Source organism: Lycium barbarum, chromosome 1 (genome assembly GCF_019175385.1).
Source record: "Lycium barbarum isolate Lr01 chromosome 1, ASM1917538v2, whole genome shotgun sequence".
Lineage (NCBI taxonomy): Eukaryota > Viridiplantae > Streptophyta > Magnoliopsida > Solanales > Solanaceae > Lycium > Lycium barbarum.
The window spans coordinates 151,015,684-151,033,854 of record NC_083337.1 but is presented as its reverse complement, the minus strand read 5'-3'; the positions used below and the strand labels follow the sequence as shown (position 1 = coordinate 151,033,854).

Below are 18,171 nucleotides of genomic sequence, written 5' to 3'. Positions count from 1 at the left end.
TAAGTTTGTTACTGAATTATAAACTGACTTTGGCTGTTACCTAAATGATAAAATAAGTGATATAATTACTAAATAAAATAAAACCACCTTTATTGGAAGAGATACGGTATTACTTCAAAGGCTAAATTACTGATTAATTATAATTGTTAACATAGATTTTAGTAAGTAGAACTAATTGAATACGGTGACATAATTCTTAAAACTAATAGACTACTGTTGCAATACGAGTACGACAAAGTAGGCCTGTGCACGAATCGGTTCGGTTCGATTTTGGACATCATCGAGTTGAAATTTCGAATTTCGACTTTCTAAAATTTTCAACCAAACTCGATCCATTCTAAGTTCAATTCGATTCGTTTTTTATTATTTCGGTTCGGTTACACAAATCGATTTGTTCAGTTTATTCGAAATTTAAACAAGTAACTATTTCATTTCAGTCTTCGAGTAAACATAACAAAAAATAATGAGATCCTAAATTTGCAGCCTTATAACCAAAACATTAACCAAGAAAAAATCATAAACTTGCAAGCATAATAATATATAAATAGCAAAACAAGAGCTTGACAACTTGTGCAAGCATACAAATCCGCCAACACCACATTACATATACCAAATTAATAATCCGGCATCTTGTAACTTGCAAGCAGACAAGCATAATAACTCAGTTTGCATCCTCAAAAAAACAAAAAACAAAAAAACTCTAATTTGTACTGGCTAAAATCAAAGAACAAACAAAGTCATGGGTGGAGGCAATGGCCATAAGACAAAGATGGCTCGTGAGAAGAACGCTGAAAAGATGAAAGACTAAAAGGGAAGACAGCTTGAGGCCAACAAGTGAATATCCAGTGCAAGGTGTGCATGCAGACATTCATTTGCACCACTTCTGAAGTTAAATAAATATTACTTCGCTATTAAGTATTAAGCGTATATATTTAGACTATTAGAATATTAGTCATACTAGTCACTAGTGGCATATAAATTCGGTTTGTTCGGGTCGGTTCGGTTGATAATTGAAGTCAACCGTATCTGAACCGTTAAATCGTAAATTTTACAATTGCATTTGTAAATCAAAATCGAATTGTATTATCCAAATTGAATTATCCAAATTGTTTCGTATCGGTTCAAAAATTCGAATTGAACCGATTTGTGAACAGGCCTACGACAAAGATACTGAACCAATTAGAGCATTTTCACTAAGATGGTCAAACAGCCAATCAAAGCCAAGCACCTCCAACTACATAATTAATAAGCTACAAATTAATTATTCTAATGTTCGATTATTAACCGACTAATAAGACTTTAGCTTACGTCTACGTACTTTATTCTGTTTATATAAATTTCCTTCTATCTTCTTACTTGATTACATGAAGGGACGATTTGAAGTAAGCAACCAAACTCTCTTTTAATTAATACTAATTAACTATAGAAGTTCATTACTTTAATTATCAATTTCTACATAACTTTAAAATTTGTGCTAAACTACTTTGCGTCAAAATCAGTCAGTTGAGTTTGTTGTTAAATGAAAACGACAGTGAATTGTAAGCTTATATAGTAAGTAAATTGAAGTAGGCGAATCAACCTTCTTTAGTTATTGCTATTTCAAAATAATTTTCCTGTATTGACTGAAATATGTGTATATTTTTATGAAAGAAAAGATTAGCTTAACTAACAAGACAAGGTTAAAATAGGGAAGAATTATCATTTATGCAACATTCCAGGCACATATATACTGCATTGACAAAAGGGTAGAATATCAGATATGTAATCAAACAAACCTAATTAACACCATAAGACGTGTTTTAAAACTGGGTCAAATAATATCACTTGTGAGCAAAGTTATTAGAAGTAGTATCAGATCACTCTGAATGCATCATTCGGCGATAATAGACAAATCTCAGTTGAGTTTTTTGGAGGAAAACTTTAGATGAATATTACATTGATAAAACACATGAGAGATACTGAGTATATAACAAAGCATTAGATCTTAGTGAAGTCATTTTAAAATAATATAACCGTCTAGGCCTAAAGAGTAAAATATCATTAGAGACTACACGTCACCATAGTGTGTATTCTAAACAAAAATTAAATTTTGTACTCTCTCAAACTGTGAAAATCGATAAAAATATATATACTAATGTCAGTAAGATTAATAGTAATGGTTAATAGAATAAATGATTTCGCATGTCCTTTTTGTATTTTCTCGTTTGATTTATTGATTATCTCTTGAAACTGAAAAAGAGAAGGGAAGCTTTGTGACTAGATGTTGAAAAGGAAAGAATAAACAATTGTTGCAAGTCTGCAACTAGAACTTTCTTTGCTAGTGGTGAAGGAAGATAAGTATCAAGTCTATCTAGGCCAAACCAAAACATATGTCATCAAAAAAAGAATAAGATATAAACAGGACAAAATAAGACGTTTTGGACTCTAAATAGTTTCTAGAAAGTAAATTACCAGAAAAAAAAAGGAAGTAAAAGAAAACGAGCTTTAGAATATTAAGCCTTTTGCTTAGGATTCCGTTGTTGGAAAATAGCGTAGACGGCTGAAATTCCAAAATTAATTTTATCGTATTTCTTTCTTGTTCCCTATTTCTTCTCTTTTTAAGTTTTATACTACAGAAATGTAGGGTAAGTTAAATATAAACCCTTGTGGTTCGATCCTTCTCCGGACTTCACTTAAAGCGGAGCTTAATGCATCAGGCTGCATTTTATTATATTTTACTTTCCTTTTTTTTTTTGGTTAAATTGAAGCTACCTCTAGATGCTTCAGAAATTTAGAATTTTTAGTCCCTATTTACTTTCCGAAATGATGTGGACTTCCACGTCGAAGAAAATGTTAATCATATACTAGAATTTTACATTTCTTCTCCCCTGAATGATATAATTTTTAGAGCCCGATTGGGTTAGTGATGGCAAATAATTGACAAGTATTAAGTACTTATAACCACTTTTCAGTGATGAAATTAATTTTATAAAGAAGCAACTACGTTGAATAGAAGTGTTGAACTGATATCAGTTAGAAATTTGTTTGGTAGAAAAGTACAAATACGTTATTCTTTTGGCAAAATAATTAAAATACCAATTTAAATTATCTTTGAGGAAAAATAGGAACAATGAATATATATAGAATGAGGCAGCCAACCGTTTATTTTTAGTAAAAGTATTTTGGGAATTAGAAAAATATTTAAAATAATATAATAAAATCTGGGTCAAACTAAGTGCTTATAAGCTGAAACATAAGCTAGGGGTTAACAAGCTTATGACTTTTGATTGTTTGACTTATAGTAAGCACTTGAATTGTAATTAAGCATTTTAAGGGTTTATCAAACATGTAGAACCAAAACAAAACTATAAGCCAGTTTACCAAGTTATAAACTTTCCTATAATGAAGACCACTGGACACTAGTGATATTACTTATAAGCTAAACATGATCCTCTTAATCAATTTTCATTCTAGGGATAGGACGCTAAGGTATAACGAAGACTACTAGTGATATTTTTGCTTAAGGTCATCAGGATCGTATATTCGTATTTAAACTGATTCATTAGGGTTTATATCTTACTTCTTTAAATATCATCATCTATTTCGTGGTTTCTCGACATAAGATTTGCTTAATCAGGTATTTATATAAGACTGTAGATTAAAAGGGTAAACCATTACCACCTTTAAAATTAATTATAAATGGAAAATATTATTGACTTAAGATATAATGTTGAACAAATACATGAATACTCGTTTGAAGTCAATACAAGGTATTTAAGTCAAGATGAAAATAGATGTGATTTAGTTATTCGATCTCATGTATCATTTGTTTGATTTACTAGCTTTATTCATTTATCAAAAGTCACAAAAACTAAAAGCACCTTAGGGATAATTAAAACCAGAAAGAACAAATTAGGATTCCATGAATATTATACAGATCTTTTATTTTGTTGAAAAAGAAAAGAGAATAGAAAAGTGAAAAAAATAGTCTGCAACTCTGCATATCACAATAATTGGCTAAACCAAAGGTGCGATGTATTATGTGATAAATTCATAACCAGGAAGCTGATGAAGTGAAGCTATCATATCAAAGAACTGTGTGGTGTTGGATTTATCTGACACACCCAGTAGAGCATTCATATCTCAATAATTTTAGTTGACTTTCAGTCAACTCTCTCCACAATTATATAGTACCGCATATTTGCATGTAAGGTCCCCATTCCTCAACAAATCTACTACCACCGCCAACCCCATAACATGAAATCATCAACATATATACCGATACAAGAATTGGTGAAATGATAAGTATTTCTTTATTCAATTAAAGCTATTTGATTCCAACTCTCGGTATATATGTGAAGTCCTCCTAATTAAAAAGCACTTTATCCCTAACTGTAAGATTTTTTCAGTGTGAATTCAAATTTAATTGTGTCTCAATACGAATATCGAACACTGAATAGAAAATCATAAAAAAAATAACATGAACGATAAAAGATTTTTCGAAAACATATCTTTTATCAAAAAAGGCTTCGCAGCTATACCTCAATAGTGAACTTTGTATTATTCATCTAATCAATACTTGGAAATTATTATTACTTTTATACTCAAAATTTTATCAAAAGAAAATCCGATTTGTCAATTCTATTATTAAATTTTAATATATGCTTCATCCGATTTTTTTTTTCATTCTCCAATCAAATATAGAAAGGTGTCTTTCAGATTTTTTTTTTGTCAGAGAACAACATTTAGATAGTGAAACATGATAGATTGATTTCTTAAAATAGAACTTATAACGAAGTAACATACATAATTATTACGACCCAGGTAAGCTATTAATTTTTCTCTTGAAGAGTTTCATTAATTTTAAAAATGTTAAGTGTTAGCTTTGGCTCTGTAAATGGCAAGATATCAATTCAACCCGTTTAAAAATTAAAATAGCGTAAATAATATTTTAAAAAAACACTTTGGCACGTAGAACGCATAAAATTAAGATACGTACGTAGTTCATCGACCATATAATATTTGGTGCTCTATATTTCCGTGAAACTACTACAATTGGTTCTGCAATTTGAGAAGAATATCTCTCATATCTTTTTGTGATTTTTTGGGATTAATGATTGTATTATGTCAATATAAATTAGTAAATTATCTTATGAGTTTGCCCCTAATCCATAATCGGATCCGGCTCCTCTTCATTTCTGTTTTCTTCATTTTTCTCAAATTCTTTTTTGGATGAATGACACATGTCATGGTCTAGATTTAATTGACAAAAACAAAACTCTAACCATAGTTAGAATAATTAATTACTTCCATATATTTGCTCCCAAAATATATTTTTACAATCTCATAATTCCAGATCTACCTTATATCTTTCCTAAATATATTAAAAACTTTTCTTTCTTTCCTTGAGTAAACTTTTGCCGTGCCTTAAATATTTTTACGTCTATCCTTTTTTTTCTTCATAATATTTATTTTTCTAATTGAATTTGAAAAGGCCACAACTCCTATATGGCGACTGAGTAACAGAAAGTTGTGTGAATTTAATTTGCTTGTACTACTAAAACTATGTTAAGCCAGATTTTTTTTTTAATTTGGCAAATATTGTTTTATAAAGTTCTTTAATTATATCATCATAATTCATAGGCTGGAGTTTACTTCTAATTTTCCATCTTCGAATGAGAAGGTGAGTATATACCTATGAGATAAGCTTCAATATCGAGAGATAGAAAAAAAGTAGAAAAAAAATAACAATGATTCGCGGCAAAAATTTATTCATGCCAAAAAAGAAGAGTTTTAATATATTTAGAAAAATTATAATGTAGATTTAGAATTGTGGGATTGTAAAAATAAATTTTGGGAGCAAATATATGGAAGTAATTAATTATTCTAACTGTGGTTAGAGTTTTTACTTTAGTTAATTAAATCTAGGCCATTAATTTTAGACAATGATATGTGTCATTAATCCAAGCAAGAACTTGAGAAAATGGAGAGAAGAGAAATGAAAAGGAGGCGGATCCTAATCCCTATATAAAAATTAGAGTGATTTTAGGACTTCTTAAAACCAATTATACTGAAAATTAATGTTTATGTCATTAGTGCAATTTAATTTGTTATAGAAAGTATTGCCCCTGTATGTAAATCAGAGGGATTTTAAGGCTTCTTAAAACCAATTATAATGAAAATTAATGTTTACATAATCAATGCAATTTGATTTGTTATAAAAAGTTGTCAGCCTTATTTTACAAATTACTAATTTATTCATTATATATAGTTATCTTGATTTAAGCCTAATTTAATAGCCTTTATTTTATAACCATTCGATATCTAAAAACTTCATAATCAAGTTTTAAGCCGGATATGATCCATTAAAGAGGAAACCATACCTTAGGAGGAGCTTTCTAGTCTCAGTAGGGATAGAGCCGATGTTTAGCTACCGATTTGGATCCAATAAACAAAAAGAATTATAATCCAAAATCTATAAACTAAAAATCTAGCTCTGCCTTTGATTTCCAAGGTTACTATCCGTGACATCTAGGTGCATAACAAATTTCATTGTTTCGACCTTAGTGATGACAGACAACTTTAACACTTGCCAATATATAAAAGGGAGATCCTCACCGAAATGAGTAGGTCTTAATCTCAATCAACATACGTGGTTTTTAATTTGGCAGTTTTAGAGGTTCTTACAACTCTTCTAAAAAGCTTCTTTATTCATATTTGTCACCTTCTTCTTGCATAACTCAGCTTCGCTTTCAGACATTGTTTCTTTTATTAATCAATGCACTAATACTCCACACCCCAACCCTTTGCCTTATCTCCTCTTATAGTCTTTTCTCTAATCATTTTTGCCTTCCTACTAAGACCCCATATATTTTCTTCTCACTTACTGGACTAAAACTACCAAACTCTTCATTCAGAAACTTCTTTTTCTTTTTTTCCATATCTGGTGAGGGACACTGCAAATTCCCTTTTCCTTTTGGGGGGTCTCATTCAAACTTTTGAATTCTTTTGGCTACTGAAGAAAACAAAAGTTTGAAGAAGCAAATATTTGAAGCTTTCTGCTTCTTTATGTGTGAATAAACTCTTCTCAGAAAGAAAATCATCTTACTATTTCAGGTAACTCATAAAGAAAATCATCTTACTATTTCAGGTAACTCGTATTTTCTTGAATCCTTGTTCATTTGTTAGACTTTTGATTTCCTTCATCATATATGTTTCTTTTTGAGTTTTTGCTCTCTATTGGTATGTAATAACTACATAACTGTCCAAAGTTTTTGTGTATATGAATTATGAGATGATTCTTAACAACTAAGATGCATGTTACTTATGTTTTCTTTAAGGTATACCTTTTTGTTTCTCTGAATATCTCTGTTTCTGTTAATTATGAGAGCTGTTTGTTTTCTGTCAATCAGTTCATTCCCTTGTTTCTTGTTTGCCTATTGCAGTATACTATAATTTTGTTGGAAAAAAGTTGTTATGTTATTGATCATTTGAGATAAGTTTCTAAAAATTGTCAGTGTACAAATATTAAGTCCAAGATTTCAATCTTCTTGGTTATATATTCCTATCCTTTTTTGGGCAAATCAGTATCTTTTTTCATAAACTTAGACAGTCTGTAAAATATGGTAAGACTATACTTTCTGAGTCACTTTAAAGGCAGATAATTTTATTTTTATAGTGTAATTCACAACTAAATGAGAAATTGACATCTTAACATCAGTTTATTTCCTTCCCACCCCCACCCAACAACACCCAATATGTGTATGTATTTGCTTCTATCTTGTAATTGTACTTGCTGTATCTGTAAGTTTTCTTTTTCTTGAACTGCAATTTTATTTCATATTGGAGAAATATAGTAAAGTATATGACAAACATTTGGTTAGGTATACAGCATTTCTGAAAAAAGACAGCTTTTTGAATTGGATATGTTATTTATTTTATACATTATTTTATATGCCATTTTACCTTAGTTTTTGATTTGTGAGTTTCCCACTGTTCTTCTTTCAGCCACTTCTAGGATGGACACCCATCATGGCAATAATGGAGCACCTGATTGGATTTGTCCCCTCATGAAATGACCCTTTTGCCCCTCCAATATCAACAATGGCCAGAATCCAAAAACTCCAAAACTCCCTCCCAATTCTTGCTATTTTCTTGTTTTTGAATTTTTTTGTCCGGCCATCCAAGTCCTTAACTGAAGAAACTCAGGCTCTTTTACATTTCAAAGATCAGCTCAATGATCCTTTAAGTTACTTAGATTCTTGGAAGAATTCAGAATCACCTTGTAACTTTTATGGAATTACATGTGATAAAAATACTGGTCTTGTTACTGAAATTTCCCTTGATAATAAGTCCCTTTCTGGAGTGATTTCCCCTTCAATTTTTACACTCCAAAGTCTCACTTCTCTTGTGCTACCCTCAAATTTACTATCAGGGAAACTTCCAAGTGAACTTACCAACTGCACCAATCTCAGAGTCTTGAATGTCACTGGAAATAACATGAACGGAACGATACCTGATTTATCTAAGTTGACTAACTTAGAAGTTTTGGACTTGTCTATAAACTACTTTTCAGGAGAATTCCCAACTTGGTTTGGAAATTTGACTAGTTTGGTTGCGTTAGGCCTCGGGGATAATGACTTTATTGAAGGTAAAACTCCCGAGACTCTTGGGAATTTAAAGAAAGTGTATTGGCTTTACCTGGCAGGCTCAAATTTGATAGGAGAAATCCCAGAATCCATTTTTGAAATGGAGGCACTAGGAACATTGGATATTTCAAGAAATCAGATTTCTGGGAATTTTCCAAAGTCTATAAACAAGCTGAAAAATTTATGGAAAATTGAGCTGTTTCAGAATAAGTTGAGAGGAGAACTGCCTGTAGAACTTGCAGACCTCTCTCTTTTGCAAGAATTTGATGCCTCTAGCAACCAGTTGCATGGGACGTTGCCTCGGGGAATTGGGAACCTGAAGAAGTTAAGAGTTTTTCAAATATTCAAGAATAACTTCTCTGGTGAAATTCCTCCTGGTTTCGGAGAAATGCAAAATCTTGATGCCTTTTCTGTGTACAGGAACAGTTTTTCTGGTGCATTTCCAGCAAATCTTGGTCGGTTTTCGCCCCTGAATAGCATAGACATATCTGAAAACAAGTTCACTGGTGAATTCCCAAAGTACTTGTGTCAAAATGGGAACCTGCAGTTTTTGCTAGCTATTGAGAACAGTTTCTCAGGGGAATTTCCGAGTACTTATTCCTCCTGCAAGCCTTTACAAAGATTGAGGGTCAGTAACAATCAACTTTCTGGGAAAATTCCTAATGGTGTATGGGGACTTCCCAATGTATTGATGCTGGATTTCAGCGATAATGAATTCAGTGGAACTATGACTCAAGAAATTGGAGCTGCTACTAGCTTGAATCAGTTGGTATTATCAAACAACAGGTTTTCAGGTGAGGTTCCAAAAGAACTTGGAAAACTCACAGAATTGGAAAGGCTGTACTTGGATAACAACGAATTCTCGGGTGCGATACCTTCTGAACTTGGTAAACTAAACCAAATTTCATCTTTGCATTTGGAGAAAAACTCATTCTCAGGGAAAATCCCATCAGAATTGGGTGAATTTCTTAGGCTTGCAGACCTGAATCTTGCTTCCAATCTTCTTACAGGTAGCATTCCCAATTCCTTATCAACAATGACCTCTTTGAACTCTCTGAATCTTTCACACAACAGACTCACCGGTACAATACCGACTACCTTGGACAATCTGAAGCTGTCTTCATTGGATCTCTCTAACAACCAGCTATCAGGAGAAGTTTCAGTAGATCTTTTAACAATGGGAGGAGACAAGGCATTTGCTGGTAACAAAGGACTTTGTATTGATCGAAGCATAAGATTCTCGATGAACTCACGCTTAGGTGTTTGTAGTGGGAAGGCTGGCCAACATAAGTTAAACAAACTAGTTGTGTCTTGCATTGTGTTGCTCTCCTTAGCCGTTCTAATGGGCAGTTTATTGCTCGTCAGCTACCTAAACTACAAGCATAGTCATGAAGCAGATGATGAAGAAAAACTGGAGGAAGGCAAGGGAACAAATGCAAAATGGAAGCTTGAGAGCTTCCACCATGTGGAATTTGAAGCAGATGAAGTTTGTGATTTCGACGAGGACAATTTGATCGGAAGTGGAGGTACAGGAAAAGTTTATCGGTTAGACTTGAAGAAAGGTTGTGGAACTGTAGCTGTGAAGCAATTGTGGAAAGGGAATGCTGTGAAAGTTTTGATAAGGGAAATGGAAATTTTGGGGAAAATCAGGCACAGGAATATAGTTAAGTTGTATGCCAGTTTAGTGAAAGAAGGTTCAAATATCTTGGTTTTCGAGTACATGCCAAATGGTAATCTTTTCGAGGCACTGCACCGAGAGATCAAGGGTGGCAAGCCAGAGTTAGATTGGTATCAGAGATATAAAATAGCACTTGGAGCTGCAAAAGGAATTGCGTATCTACACCATGATTGTTGCCCTCCTATTATTCATAGAGATATCAAATCAACCAACATTCTACTTGATGAGGAGTATGAAGCAAAAGTGTCAGATTTCGGGGTTGCAAAAGTTTCCGGAATTTCTTCTAGGGGATCCGAGGTTAGTTGTTTCGCAGGCACTCATGGTTACATGGCTCCTGGTAAGTTTCAAGAAAACCTGAAATTCAGTGATTCTTGAATTTGCATACAGATGTAGGCATTCTACTACAAAAATGCAACTTTTCTAACATTGACCTTTTATTTGTTTGCTTGACAGAAATGGCATACACTCTCAGAGTAACAGAAAAGAGCGACATTTACAGCTTTGGTGTCGTGCTATTAGAGCTAGTAACTGGAAGAAAACCAATAGAAGAAGCCTATGGAGAAGGTAAAGACTTGGTCTACTGGACCTCAACTCATTTAGATGACAAGGAAAGAGTCATAGAAGTTCTTGATAAAAAGGTGGTTTCTGAACTTGTTCAAGATGACATGATCAAAGTGTTAAGAATTGCCACACTTTGTACTACAAAGCTTCCAAATTTGCGCCCCAGCATGAAAGAAGTTGTCAATATGCTTGTTGATGCTGAACCTTGGATATTTAGGTCTTCAAGCAAATCTGAGAAAAAGGGGTACAGTTTTTCTGAGGTCTAGTTTTTTCTGTGTTCCTTTCTTTTTTACTTTTCTTTTTTTGTTTTTCCCTGTTAATAGTTGCTATGTAGTATAATTCTCAAGTTGGTTTCAGGTACCTGATATACATAAATTTATACCATGTGAAATGATATTCCACTTTATTTGTGTAAAAGCTTGAATTGTGTAAGATAAAATGTTATTTTCTGCTGTGGTTGGAAACTTTAGACGTCCGATTAATTTGAAATGTGGAAAGTCAAATGTCTATTATTAAGGAACTATCTTTTCAACTTTGGAACTTTAAGTTTTAATCTTAGCATAGGTCTGTATTAAGTTTGTCTTTCTAAGAATCACTTACTCTTGCAAAATACCAGATGATTCATTGAATATCCACTCAAAAATAGATAGTTGGAGCAAAAATGATATACAAGAATACTTCAATACATTTGTATAAGAGGGATTGCAATCAACAATCTGAAATCAAGAAAACCCCTCATTGCTCTATCTTTTGTGATCCTCTTCAGTATTACATTGTACATGTTACTGATTTTTCCTGCTCTCTATCACATTACGGTTCCAAATTTTCCTTACTTTGTTTCAAGAAGTTGAGATAATGCACCATCAATCTGAGCAAATACCTCCTCTTTGGAAACGCTTCCGTCCACCTGAAATTAAAATACTCAGAACACAGAGAGAAGAAGATACAAGTTTAACATCGATAACTGATAACAACACGCTCGTGCATGCGTATGGAGAGTTGGGACATACAGTACCCTTGTTCAGTGAAGGAGGAGGATAAGTGAAAGGATTCTTGATTAAGTATATTTCCCGTCAGAATGTTTGGTATGAATGGAGAACTAAAAAAAGATTTGCTATTCCTTTTGTCATATTGAGGAGAGATGAATAATATTAAGATAAAGAGCATGTATAGCGCCTCTGCTATGGCTTCCCTTAGGGGTCGTTTGGTAGCTGGTTAGGATTATGCAGGTGTTAGTGATGTAGGTATTAGTTATACAGGATTTAATTATGTAGGTATTAGTAATGCAAGTATTAGTTGTAATGGGTTTACTTATGCATGGTTTAGTTATGCATAAATTATTTCTTTGAATGTTGGTTTGTTATATTAAAAGTTAATACATATTATATACTTTTTAAAATTAAAATATTATATTAAAAATTATATAAAAATATTTGTTTAGAAAAGGAAAGTATTTAAATGGGAAGTGATAAGGGTAATATTGTCATTTCAACTTTTTATTCATGTATCAGTTATTCCATCTTCTACCCCGCATAAAATATACATAGATTCCCTCATAACTTATACATGTATTAGTTATGCGGGTGTCGAAATTCCAAACCAAACATCGTACTAATTTTATACATAAATAACTTACTTCCTAACTAGCTACCAAACGCGGTATAAGTATCCAGAAATTAATCCATGAATAAGGTAGTTCTTTACTAGCTACCAAACGTTGTATTAGTTACGCAGAGAATAATACATGAATAAGTGATCTCTAAACCAACTACCAATGACCCCTTATTGTTTTACAAAGTGGTGAGGATAGACCAGCCTGAATGAACTAGAACACCATTTAAATCAAATATTTGATGACCTACTTGTGAAACAAGTCAAAATAACTGAAATATTATTCTTTATCAATTAGAAAACCAAACGACTTCTACCCAAGTAATCACCCCAATCCACATTGTTTTCACTGACTAAATTCCTGTTAAACAAAATCTTGGGAACCATCAAAAACCCCAAAAATAGTCAAGCATAAAAGTGAGGAACAAGTTAAAAGTATCTCGTTTGATCATGAGTATGTCACATGTACATTTGGGGAAGTAATCTGTCCATTCACATGTTTCAATCTGCATTCTGGAGTGAAGCAATTGGACAAATCTGTAGCACAAAGAATAACTGGATTGTCTTTCTTTTTGAGAAGGTATAGTATATACCTGGACTGTAATATCTTGGTACAATGAGAGAACTGATTCCACATTTTGATAGTGAGTTTGCAGACGCAGCTTCACCTGTAAATTGTAATTTTAAAAATAAATAAGAGAAACAATTCTGATTAAAACATAAATTTCTGGTTATCGAAAACTATACTTAAGTCGCTCATCTACAAGGCCACTTGAGTAAGCATGGGAAAAGGAAAACGAAAACGAAAATAGAAAAGGAAATAGCTAAAAGAATGACTCAGTTGAACAATAAAACTTAAGACCAGCAACAAAATTTCCAGAAGAATGAGAAACATGGGATTCTTTACAATTTTCTTTTCTTCTTTTCTTTTTTTGGGGTGGAAGGTGTGAAAGAAAAAGGAGGATAGATATAAATGGATCTATTAAACAACCTTATATGAAATAAAAGCTTCATACAAAGGGATAAGTCCTACAGTAAAAATGCCACGAAAGTTCTAAAAAAATTGTAAGGTAAATTTTTTTCACGGATTAACATGCCTTTTCTTCTGTATCGTCAAAGCGCTGGGTAAGCCTTGCTGCAATTTCTTCTGTTTCTGGAGGAGAATACTTCAAATGGTATATTTTCCCAGTTACAGGATCTAGTCTACGGCCAACCACTCTATCAACAAGTATCTCTTCTGGTACCTATGGTTCACGACATAATTTGTTCATGTTAACACAATGGTTGATGACTCAATGATGTCACATTTATTCCGAAACCCCCTTCAGTTATTCTACTAAAGAGAAACAAGAATTTTAGAAAAACCATCGATATTTAAAATACGGAAGAAATGTGATTTTGGTCCCTCAATTATTCGTAAATTGTAATGTTGGTCCTCATTATGTACAACTAAGGCCATTTAGCCTTCAATTAGTAAGAAACACATACTTTCGCCCCTCTACCATATAAATATTAAACCATACGACTAGTCACTTTTTATGCTAAGAAATGTATTTTGATATTTTTAGTTTGTATTTTATGCTAGAGGAGGAACCGAAAGAGAACAGTTCTCTCGATTGAAGGCTAAATATGTTTAATTGGAATACATAGACCACAAGCGCATTAATCCCTCTAAAAGTTTTTTCAGGTAAATTTTAGAGAAATGATGTTCTATACTGTTCCATTTCGTTCTCTACATTTGACATTAACTAGAAAGAGGTAGAAACAAACTACGAGGGATATCAAAAGTAGAACCTCACTTCCAGAAGAATAAAAAGGTCTGGCTGGACACCAAATTCTTTGAGAGCTACTGCTTGAGACAAGCTCCGAGGGTATCCATCTAAAAGCCAACCCTTCTCTTGAGAGTCTGGACGCATCAACCGATCTTTGACCATCTGAATCAAGGTATTAATGAATAACTCATGAATATAACATTGTGATCTGATGACCTTTTACAACCTATAAAACAGCATGTTAACAAAAGCAGGAATCAGTATGCAAGGTTAACCTACCGTTACAACTATTTCATTTGGTACCAGTTGCCCTTTATCCATATATTCCTTTGCTCGTCTTCCGTTTTCAGTGTCTGCAGCAATTTCGGCCCTCAGTAAATCTCCAGCAGCGATATGCACCAAATCATACTGCACATATGAGCTCAACGGAATTCAAATTGTTCTTTCTCACAGAGTAATACATAACAGGGAAAATGGGCAATAAAGGAGTAACTAACATCAAATGCAACAAGCAATATAACTCCTCACAAGTACAAGGAAAGCAATAACGAGCATAGAAATCAAACTAAAGCTAAATTAATCAAAATATGCAGAAGCATCAGTTCAAGTAGCCCTATTGAGTCCTTAATACAGAGAAGAGAAAGTCTGAAATTTAGAGGAAACCATGATGAGGATTCTAAACAAACAAACATAAAGATACTATAGGGAACAAGGTACTAGTGAATCATAATAGAACAAGCAAGTTCATGTTATGCTAAGGAACAAGCTAAATATGCGTCACAGATGCTAGCGAGAAGCTTTTCGAGTTAAGCCTAGTAACACGACAGTGTTATATGGTTATCTTAGTTACAAGATTACAGAGAAATCTAACCCCTCCTCCCTCCCTCCCTTACCCCCCCCCCCCCCCCCAACCCACAAACACACACACAAAAAAAAAAAAAAAAAAAAAAAAAGGGGGGGGGGGGGGGGGGGGGGGGGGAAGAAAGACTAGTAATGCAAGTGGCAGCTAGAGGATTTCAGTTTCAAGCAGATTTTTGTCCAGTAAAATAAGATTTGAGATGATTACGATGGTTAACAGCTGGCTTATGCTAGTATATCAGCTTAAAAGATGCTGATAATTGTGTGTTTTTTAAGATTGTGGAGAAAAGGTGTATTAGCCCGGGACTTACGAAGTTCGCAATGAGGGGAAGAAAGGATGAAAAGATACAGAATTTGGGACACTACCCTGCCAACTCTGTTCCCATGCCCCTCAACATCTGATAATATTTGACTAGTTATCACACCTATTGAGCACTACCAGGGGAAACACAGCAAGTTGCCAGTCACTTTTCACAGTTCAAAATTTATCAGCATTTGACTCATCTTAGACTCGCAAATAAATTTGTGAACTTCTTTCCTGAAGTGGATACACTGAGGAAGCAAAACCATCAGTCTGAAAATGCAGAGACCATGCAACAGACGATAATTATTCCTACTTCAAGCTTCACATCTTCTCCTGCAGGAGTGTCTTTTCCCAACTCCTTATATAGCCAATTAAACCTGTATAAGAGCATAATATCACACATTCTATTATTGACATGGATCTTAATGTATACCAAATTTCTGGAAACCGAATGTCCAACTGATTTACTTAATACAGGCATCTAGACATTGTGTGCCTGATGCAGGAAAGAACACCTTATAAAGGATTCCAAAGATCTGGAAAGATGGATTTTAACATGCTTAGACGCTTTTACTTTGGGAGAGGGTTATCTTTTGTGACTAGTGCAACTTAAAATTTGTCATCATCGTTAGAAGATATATAATGGTCATTTTGTCTATATCACGCACATTAGCAAAAGTCCATAGATTGCACATGAAAATTTATCTACTCCATGTTCATGATAGTTCCTCAGTTTGTCAGTTTCATCATTTTGCCTACCAGTAATTCATTTCAAAACACAATCTCTGCCAAAAATCAGTCATTACCAACTTAGAGCCTGTTTGGATGGGCTTATGCCTATAAGCTGCAAATAGCTTATAAACTAAAAAAAATAAGTTGGGGTGGTCTAACTTATTTTTTTTGGCTTATAAGCTGTTTTCAGCTTATAAGCTGCTTTAGATAAGCTAAGTCAAATGGACCCAATTATTTTTTTGAGCTTATTTTAAGCGCAAAATGACTTTAAGCTGGCCAGCCAAACACTCAAAAAAGCTGAAAACAGCTTATAAGCAACTTATAAGCCAATCCAAACGGGCTCTTAATCTCTAGTTTATTCAAGTAGAAAATAATCCAAAACTTTTCTCATACAGATATTCCAACAGAGAATTCAACATCAAATTTCAGTTACACTCCGCCCCACCATCTCATAGGTGAACAAATCATAGAAAAGATCCATAGACAGGGAAAAGAATCATTACTTTCTTAGTAATGAGCTCACATTGTGTTCCTTTACCAGAAGCTGGAGCTCCCGATATCATAATCCTCAAAGGTTCTTGCTTTTTCACAGACCCCACAACCTAAATCCCAAAAAACAATTCAACCACAAATCAAGATTCCCTTCTTGGCTAACACAGCCACTACACAAAGCTATAACCAAAAAATAAATTATAAAAATCAATCAATCAGCTATGCCATAATGAATCAACTACATCTCAATCCCAAAACTAGATTGGATTTTCTATATGTGAGATTCAATATCCATTCTGCTCTATTCGGGGTCATTTCATTCATTTGACCATACCACTTCCTTCTCCTCGAAATATATATATATATGTAGTTAAACACATTTTGAAGTATAAATCGTTTCACTTGGCACAAAGTTTAAAAAAGACAGACTTTTAGAACTTGCCATCTAAAACAAACCTTAGAACTTTTGTGCGGCTATAAATCATTTTAAAGTTAATGAAAGGTGACATCCTTATTAGGACACACTTAAAAGGAAAAGTGTGCCGCATAAATTGGGACAGAGGGAGTACTGAATTACACCCTATTATTGCAGGGTTGGTGGTGAAGTGTGTATTTGCACCCACTAATTAAGATAATGGACTGACTTTTGTATACCCAAAAATTAATGTAAAAATCAAAAGGGTATCAAAAGAGTTGCAAGACTTACCAAGAAAGTGGGACTATTTGGTAATGGGATTTTGCAGCATTGAGTTTGGAGAAGGGTATAATTTGAAGATTTAGAAAAAGGTAATATTGGGAGTTGAAGAGAGGAAGAAATAGGTGATGAGTAAGGCTTGTTTGGCTTTGAAGAGACTGCTGTGAAGCTCAATGAGCAACACGAAGCCATGGCGCTACAACTCTCTGTGCGTGTTTTGTGCAATTTGTAAAGAAATTTGGGACACTTTCAGAAGTGGCTTACTTAACTAACCTCTTACAATTTCAATACAACTTTATTACATATGTTATAAAATGAAGTTAAAAGAGTCACAATATTAAAAGATGAAAACTATAGAAATAGAATGACAAAAGAGGAGAGATTTTTACTATTCTTTCAAAATGTGTTACAAGTGTATTTCATATGAAAACTTATGTCTCTATTTATAGTGCTACATATGCATTCAATATATGAGAAAATGGAGGAACCATTAAGATGGTGGAGGAAAATGGAAAAACCCTGTGGGAAAAAGCCTCAATGAAGGAAAAAAAAAAGAGTACACATATCTAGTAATACGCTTTGAGAGCTGCCTCATTAAAAACCTTACTAAGAAAACCCAATGGGACAAAACTTGGTTAAGGAAAAAAGAGTACAACGCGTATTTCACTCCCCCTGATGAAGACCAATATTCAGATGTCGGAATCTTCGCATTCCAATCTTGAATATCATCTTCTCAAGAGTTGAAGTTGGCAAAGATTTGGTGAACAAATCTGCAGGATTGTCACTTGAACGAATTTGTTGCACATCAATATCACCTTTCTTCTGGAGATCATGTGTGAAAA

General features: G+C 33.5%; 2 protein-coding genes across 6 annotated transcripts; one reads left to right on the top strand and one right to left on the bottom strand.

Moving 5' to 3' along the window:
* The first annotated feature begins 6,516 nt into the window (after positions 1 to 6,516).
* LOC132644132 (receptor protein-tyrosine kinase CEPR2-like) lies at positions 6,517 to 11,283 on the top strand. 3 transcript variants are annotated; one of them, XM_060360718.1, is made up of 4 exons: positions 6,517 to 7,129; positions 7,987 to 9,514; positions 9,638 to 10,642; positions 10,759 to 11,283. In XM_060360718.1, exons 2-4 carry the CDS (start codon positions 8,083 to 8,085, stop codon positions 11,130 to 11,132), a joined length of 2,811 nt encoding a protein of 936 aa, XP_060216701.1. In that variant the 5' UTR covers positions 6,517 to 7,129; positions 7,987 to 8,082; the 3' UTR covers positions 11,133 to 11,283. The 3 variants fall into 3 exon arrangements, with proteins under 3 accessions (XP_060216701.1, XP_060216694.1, XP_060216686.1); XM_060360711.1 differs by having other exon boundaries at positions 6,522 to 6,925; positions 7,096 to 7,129; positions 7,987 to 10,642; XM_060360703.1 differs by having other exon boundaries at positions 6,522 to 7,095; positions 7,987 to 10,642.
* A 203-nt stretch (positions 11,284 to 11,486) lies between these two features.
* On the bottom strand, positions 11,487 to 17,608 carry LOC132644145 (adenylate kinase, chloroplastic-like). 3 transcript variants are annotated; one of them, XM_060360725.1, is made up of 7 exons: positions 17,342 to 17,606; positions 16,647 to 16,745; positions 14,529 to 14,657; positions 14,277 to 14,411; positions 13,575 to 13,721; positions 13,071 to 13,145; positions 11,487 to 11,773 (listed from the first exon to the last, which is right to left on the bottom strand). In XM_060360725.1, the coding sequence occupies exons 1-7, from the start codon at positions 17,519 to 17,521 to the stop codon at positions 11,696 to 11,698; spliced, it is 843 nt and encodes a 280-aa protein (XP_060216708.1). In that variant the 5' UTR covers positions 17,522 to 17,606; the 3' UTR covers positions 11,487 to 11,695. The 3 variants fall into 3 exon arrangements, with proteins under 3 accessions (XP_060216708.1, XP_060216717.1, XP_060216711.1); XM_060360734.1 differs by lacking the exon at positions 13,575 to 13,721 and having other exon boundaries at positions 17,342 to 17,608; XM_060360728.1 differs by lacking the exon at positions 16,647 to 16,745 and having other exon boundaries at positions 17,342 to 17,607.
* Between the last annotated feature and the right edge of the window lie 563 nt (positions 17,609 to 18,171).

Coding starts and splice junctions, on each gene's coding strand:
- LOC132644132 (XM_060360711.1), top strand. CDS start 8,083: ATGGCCAGAATCCAAAAACTCCAAAACTCCCTCCCAATTCTTGCTATT. Junction 10,643..10,758: donor TCATGGTTACATGGCTCCTG/GTAAGTTTCAAG, acceptor TTTGCTTGACAG/AAATGGCATACACTCTCAGA.
- LOC132644145 (XM_060360725.1), bottom strand. CDS start 17,521: ATGGCTTCGTGTTGCTCATTGAGCTTCACAGCAGTCTCTTCAAAGCCA. Junction 13,722..14,276: donor ACCTTTTTATTCTTCTGGAA/GTGAGGTTCTAC, acceptor CGTGAACCATAG/GTACCAGAAGAGATACTTGT. Junction 13,146..13,574: donor TTGACGATACAGAAGAAAAG/GCATGTTAATCC, acceptor TACAATTTACAG/GTGAAGCTGCGTCTGCAAAC.